The sequence below is a fragment of the Dysidea avara genome, chromosome 11, assembly GCF_963678975.1.
Source record: "Dysidea avara chromosome 11, odDysAvar1.4, whole genome shotgun sequence".
Classification (NCBI taxonomy): Eukaryota; Metazoa; Porifera; class Demospongiae; order Dictyoceratida; family Dysideidae; genus Dysidea; species Dysidea avara.
In genome coordinates, this window is record NC_089282.1 from 3,562,736 (window position 1) to 3,569,783 (window position 7,048).

Consider the following 7,048-nt stretch of genomic DNA (forward strand, 5'->3'; position numbering starts at 1 on the left):
ACGAGAAAGGGCATTCTGGTGTACAGGACATCTACCCATTTATGGATATACCTTGAAACGCTAAGTTGAATAATTCCCAAATCTGTAAGCCAGGTCTACGTTGCCAACATTTAGCTGCAGTTTTACTATCGTTAGCAGATGCTGCTGACTTGGGTAACTCCTTTACAGCCAAGTTATAAATAGCCTTCAACACTGCAAAACTTGACAGCCCTGTACCTTTTTTGCATCATCTTTCTTTGATGTTTTATTTAGATGAAATGCTACCTTTTTATATGCATAGCTTCCTTTTCTCCTTGCTAACTTACATTTGTTGTTTCAAACCAGCACACTTGGATACAAGCTCTTCGTGGCTGCTTTCAAATTCTCTGATTGTCTCGCCGTTTCACTAGTTTGCTGCTCCTCCAACTACCTTGCTTATCCCGAATGCTCACTTTTCCTCTGCTCTTCTTCAGCATTGTGTCTTTCTCTTTGTATTTCTTGTAACTGCTTTCTCTCTGCTTCTTTAATTTCTCTCTTCTTTTTGCCTCTCACATCTTTTCCCTTGCTCTAGTTTCCTTTGCTAACTCTTGCCTAGATGCTTCCTCAATCCTTATTCTTCTCCAGTAATCAGATTATCTGCTTTCCAAGGTTCGTTTTAGTGGGCTTGGTATGTGTTTGGGGCTAGAGGATCATTACTCTCTTTCTTCCAGTGACAAAATGTTTACCACATATGTACGTGTGTTCATTTGGTGTCCAGTTCTTCCTGTTCTCCGCTGCAATCCATCACCTCCTTCAATTGGGATCTATAGGAAAAGGGTGACAACTAACCCCACATCCCTAATAATGACAATAGAGCAATCAGCGGCACAGCAGTTCTTTAGCATCAATACACTCAAAATGGCATCAGTAAACTACGTGGTACTTTGGGGAGATAGTTAATACTCCAGCTCTATAGTGTAATTATTTGTGTAACCACTGGATACCTTACAATTTCTTATTGTATTACCTATGTACCACTAATAGATGGCGAGGAACAGTTTCTAGTGATACCGGAGGCAACAGCTAAGGATACTCAGACACTAGAAACCTGTAAAGAATTGCTAGAGACTTCACAAGCTCTGGTGCCTTCACTAGACAGGAATGCAAAGGTATGCACTACACAGTATACTCTGTTGTGTGCAACGAATTTACTGTTAGGAATCTAGAGCAAAATGTTTAAAGTACAAATCCATTGAAATTCTCTATGTGGACCAATGTTAAGTGTTGTGTATGTTATTGTAGCTCTTCAAGCCTTCATCCAAGGCTACTCATTTTGATTTACCCAACGATTTCTACAAGTTGAAAGTGGAAGAAATTAAGAAAGAGATGAAAGCCAGGTATTTTACATGTGAATACAGACACGTCAGTGGTGTGTATATTTAGTGCCATTAGTGGAAGAAGTTTTCATCCAGTCAAACTTTTACATGTTGTGTGATTTTATGCAATTCACTAAATCAGCTTTCATCTGCTATCCATGTTTATTAGAAACAAGTTGATGTTGTGCTACTTTTAAAAACCAGGCGCCATGCAGCAAACAAACCTAACTGGAATTAATTAACAGTGTACTAAACTATTGAGTTTTGCTTTGTTGCTATACATACACAATTGAATCATAGTAATTTGTATGTTGTAATTGATGAAATATTTTGTAATTCTGTAATTACATTGCTAAGGAGGCGTACCTCGAACAAAATGCTTTAACCCACTAATAATGCACAGAAGTATCTTCTTAACTGTTTTATAGTTCGTCTATTTTCTTATGCAAATTCTCCAGGCATAGCCTCATAGCTGCTCTTCATTTTCATTTGCGTATGTATGACACGCCCCCTTTTCAACTCAAAGGGATTTGTTATACCTGATAGCCTAGGAAGCCAGCTGTGTTGTTTTTTGGCTGTAGAGCCCTTTGGGTAAGGCCTTCACCGCATCCTTATAAACTAGTTTCACCTATATTTCAGACTGGCACATAATAACTGGCTTAAACCAAAGTTTACCTGCCCGGAAGTTTAATACAGGCTCTATATGGCCTTATTTATCACACAAAGACTGTTTTTAGTGAACAAAATTTTGCTCATGTAGATACGGAAAGACAAACAAATATACATACATACATACATACATACAAACACACACACACATGCTCTTTTCGGAAAACAATTTCATAAACCAGGCGTGCGCCCACAGCCGGCAGTGTGGGCGTGCGTCTGGTTTAACAACAAGGCCATCCACAATTTACTCCTTGGCAAAATAAGTTTCTGGATTTACAGTAGTGAAAATGTGCACAACAAGTTATATACCTTCCTACCTGTACTCTTGTAGGAGTGAAGCTGTTGAGAAGGAGCTACAGTTGAGGACTAAGAAGATGAGGGAGAGAGATGAGATGAAGATGACTGTTAGACATTATCGATTTGTGTTGTTAAGAATTAAATTTCTTGATGGTATAATATTACAAGGTGTGTGTGTCTGTCTGTGTGTGTGAGTGTAGCGTGTGTGTGAGTGTAGGGTGTGTGTGAGTGTAACGTGTGTGTGAGTGTAACGTGTGTGTGAGTGTAACGTGTGTGTGAGTGTAGCGTGTGTGTGAGTGTAGGGTGTGTGTGAGTGTAGCGTGTGTGTGAGTGTAGCGTGTGTGTGAGTGTAGCGTGTGTGTGAGTGTAGCGTGTGTGTGAGTGTAGCGTGTGTGTGAGTGTAGCGTGTGTGTGAGTGCGTGAGCGAGCGAAGGAGTGTACACATTGTAGTGTGTGTTTGTCTAGTTTCTTTACTAACTCATGGAGGCTACAAAATATCCTAATTAAACAGTCATGTGTTATTTGACTACTCTTGTGCCCAATGTGGATAATTTGAGTATCCACTGTTTCATGATGCTTATGTTAGCTGGCAGTAATATTTTTCAGCTCAAAGTTATGTCTGGGTACAAATGGTTATTGTATACAGGAGTATTTAAACCACTGGAGACCATATTTGACATCCGACAGTTTGTAACGAGCAGTTTGGAGCGTGAAGAATGTCCATTTTCTCTGTCAGCATATTCCAAATCTCTTGATGATGAAAGTATGAGTATTGCTCAAAGTGGGCTGGTGAGTTACAAATAAATGATTATATTGTTTGCATATTCTTATGGTTCATTTTTAGGCTCCCGCTTCAGTAATAAATTTAGCATGGTCTACTCCCGATCTTGTTCCCAAACCTCCATACTTCAAAATGGACCTCTTGCAAACTTTAGCAGAATTAACTTAGATATTTGTGCATATGGCTAGCTACATGTATTGTACAGGTTTAGATGTGATGTGTTTGCGCTAAGTTTTTTGTACACCATATTCTCATGATTGCATTTCATTTCACTTTGCATTAAATGTGTTCAGTTGTGTTGTGAGTATACAGGGAGGGGTTTTAGTGTAGTGTGTTTCAGGTAATGGTATTGTGAGTTGCTCATTCATGCTATATAGCCAGTGTCACATTCTTGCTTTTGACATTTTGTATTTTCAGTGCCAAAGTTTGAGAACATTATGTTTATTGTATACTCCCTAATGTATATGATTGACCACCCCTCATCGATTCTATGAGGAAAGCTTGGCCCTTTCCACTGTGTAAATGCTTAAAACACAATACACCCCATACAGTTTTTCTTTTGACATACACTATAACTACATAGCTATATAGTACCGTATAATGGGAAATTTTTGAGGGATGAAACTTTCGCAAAAATGTAAAATATGATTTTCACATTTTTTAATTCTAGAAAATGGTTTTATTAAGGTAATAGCTATGTGTGTAAACCTAAAACATTTCTCGATTACATTTTCACGAAGCTATTATTACTCAAGAAATTCACAAAAGTTTCGTCCCTTGAAACTACACTGTATATAATTTGGGAAGAGGGTTCTTCAGCACCCCAACTACTTTCTGTTCTACAACTACTCTTCACTTGCCATTAATACAGTGTGGATCGTGTGCACCTTGAGATTGTATAAAATAATCATTAAATGCAATATTGTTGCGGCATGTGTAACCTAAATAAAACCTGTTCTTCTAGAGCTTATTTATGCTTGTACTGCTGTGCTGAGTATCTTCCATCAATTTCTATGCCATTTCTTGCACAGATCACAATATTACTGATTGGTGCATGCTGTTAAACAGTTCATAAAACTACTCTGTCAGTTTCAGCTATAAACTTGATGCTTATTGGATTTAAATGTTACAATTTTCCCTTTCCACTGTTAATAAGTGATGAAAGTCCCTCCTCTCTGTTATTATTTTATCTTGTGGACTCCAAATACCAAGTAAAAGCAGTGTGGCTTGAATTTTAAAAGTTGTGAGACCAAAGATAACAGCAAAGAAATGGTTGCAATAGTATTGACACAGCTTAGCCATCATTGCAGCCACTTCTCGGCTGCTATGCACCTTTGATCTCACAACTTTTAACACCAGACTATTGTAGGTCACGCCCTTTTTTTACAGCTTAGCTGTTTTTGCTAGATACAGTGTACCTTATTTAGTTATGTTTGGGACCTAACTACACTGTACATCGTATGCTGTACTTGACTAAGATGATCTGGTCTAATATGATCTGATCTTAATTAAATGAAGTGTTACTATATTCCTAACACTACAGGCAAACCGGTTACTAGAGGCAGAGATGGAGGTTGTAAAACATGGCATGAACCATGGTGAGATCTCACTGGATACATACAGCACTGTATGGGAGGAATGCTACAAGCAAGTACTGTTCATCCCTGGTGTTAACAAGTACGAGCCTCCATGGCCAGTATTAAAGATCAGCTAAAGCCCTTGGAGAAGAAACTAGATTTAATGGTGACAGTTGATGTGTATGTGTTTAGGATAACAGGTCACTGATTACTAAGGAAGCTAAGAAGGCAGCAATGTTGGAGAAGAAGCTCAAAATACTTACAGGTGGTTACCAGGTATGCACAACATATTATTTTGCACACAGTGCACATGCAAGTACAGTAGTGTGGACAGAGACAATACATACAATACACACTTGCAATGCAGTGCATACACACGTATGCATGCATGCACAAGTCACATGTATTCAGGTACATATATACGCACTGTTTGTTTTACATATTGGGTATTTCTAATCTCGTGCTACCAGACTTAACAAACAGATAGCAGATGTACGTACATGAACAAGTGGTGCAGTGTTTTGTGGAACCGAACACTTTTGAAGGTCTGCAAAGTCAAGAACTACAGGTTATCCCACGAAGAATGTAGGTAATAACTTGTGTATGATATGTAGTGAGACCTGTTCACTGTGTCACTAGGGACCCGCCGATTATGCTGACATAATTATGAGCATAATAGGTGCCTGAAAGCATTGAGCATAATGCTAGCATAATATTTCAGCCATACTACAAATCCTTGATGGTTAAACTATAGAAAAAGATCGATATACTCTAGTAGAACAGTCAATAACTCTAATAGAACAACCAGGCAGCTGACTGTTCTATTAGAGTATATCGATCTTTTCTGTCACATGCAGTTTTAAAGAGCAAAGATGTGCTTCAGACACTTATTATGTGCCCATAACTGCAAATTTATTAGCAAAACATGGGAAATGCTTGAGCATAATTTGAGCATAATAGGTAAAAATTTTGAGCAGTGCAGCATAGCATAATAGGTAAAATTTTGAGCATAATAGGCGGGTGCCTATGTGTCACCTGTATAACCAGCCAACCAGAAAATCATTTTTTGTGTACAGCAACCCACCTAGTACTGCCACTAGCTTAAAAATTCCATCCTTTATTGGACAAGTTTCAATATGTTACATACAGTATATATCACATTTTCTTGTTACAGCAATTGAAAGAAGAGGTTCAAAGACAGATGATCAACAAAACCAATTACAAATGAAATATGCTAATTTCAGTATGGACAAACAACACTTGTTTATACAGGGACATATACAGTGTAGCTTAGATGTACAGTGTACATAACTCTATCAGTGTAGCTTAGTGTTTGTAACAGTGTATGTTACTATGTATGTAGGTTTCATGTGACATTTCATCTTTGGTATATATGACAGATCACAGCGATGAAACTCATGAAAGATCACCTATTTCCATGATAAACTATCACATAGCAGTGTTCCCAGTCTTGTAGAACCATAGTAACAACACTTTTGTCACTAAGACTTTCTAGATACTGAAAACAAAGTCACTGGAGTCTTCTGCCATGCTAAAGTTGCTTCTTTCTGCCTTACAAAACGGTGAATCCCCACAAACTATATATGTGAAACAGGTGAATACAGGCGATTATCAGATTTGCCTAGGTTTAGTGGTCATGCTCTATGTTAGGGTCCACCAATCTGAAAAATCAACTTTTACGAATCAATCCCCCTGCCATTATGGAATGCTCATTGTAGTATCCCATTGCTCTAAAGAGAAGCAGTATAACTATACAGTATAACTATACAGTATAACTATACAGTATAATTATACAGGGTGGAAGCTAGAATGCATCACACAAATGCTGCAGTAACACGTGTTCTTAAGTGAGGAGAGTCTGGGATTGTACACCCAGAAACTAAAGGACTTTTTTTTCAATTCTAAGGTCTTAAAATTGACAAAGCCATAAAATATAATGGACATTCAGGGGCGTACGGAGGGGGGCCCCTTTGGATTTTACACAGTACTTGAAACATTAAGAAATTGAAACTTCAGGTTTCCAGAATCTGAAATCTGTTATGGAACAGGACACATTGTAAACTTTTATCCTAGTTAAATAATAGTTTCTCACGTGACAACAACACTTATAGCATTGTTCTGGTTTTGATGAAAAGATTGAGATACTATAATAAAACAGTCAGGTAATTATAAACTACTCTAATATAACAGTCACTTAGCTGTATGTTGTGTAAACCCCTTTTCAAAATTCCTGCGTACGTCCCTAACATTCATATTCCTTCTCCATAATATTTTCATATACTGCAAAAAGATTTTGTGGTCTTAAAGGGAAGTGTTCATCTACTGTGAAAATTTAAAACCGAAACTTTACCATAATAGCTGGAAGTTAT

General features: G+C 37.7%; 1 protein-coding gene across 4 annotated transcripts in view; it reads left to right on the top strand.

Annotated features, from left to right (window-relative positions):
- LOC136238592 (UBX domain-containing protein 6-like) overlaps positions 1-6,071 on the top strand; it is an 11,841-nt gene extending 5,770 nt beyond the window's left edge. The window contains exons 7-13 of one of the 4 annotated variants that reach the window (XR_010693080.1): positions 1,003-1,127; positions 1,261-1,355; positions 2,335-2,468; positions 2,947-3,089; positions 4,625-4,934; positions 5,129-5,247; positions 5,833-6,071. Coding sequence is in view for 1 of the 4 variants with exons in the window: in XM_066029145.1 (XP_065885217.1) it covers positions 1,003-1,127; positions 1,261-1,355; positions 2,335-2,468; positions 2,947-3,089; positions 3,145-3,249 (602 nt within the window). In the remaining 3 variants the exon portion in view is untranslated. Of the gene's footprint in view, positions 1-1,002; positions 1,128-1,260; positions 1,356-2,334; positions 2,469-2,946; positions 3,090-3,144; positions 3,379-4,624; positions 4,935-5,128; positions 5,248-5,832 lie in introns of those variants that run through there. The other 3 variants (XR_010693082.1, XR_010693083.1, XM_066029145.1) reach the window with 3 other exon arrangements.
- Positions 6,072-7,048: the final 977 nt, after the last annotated feature.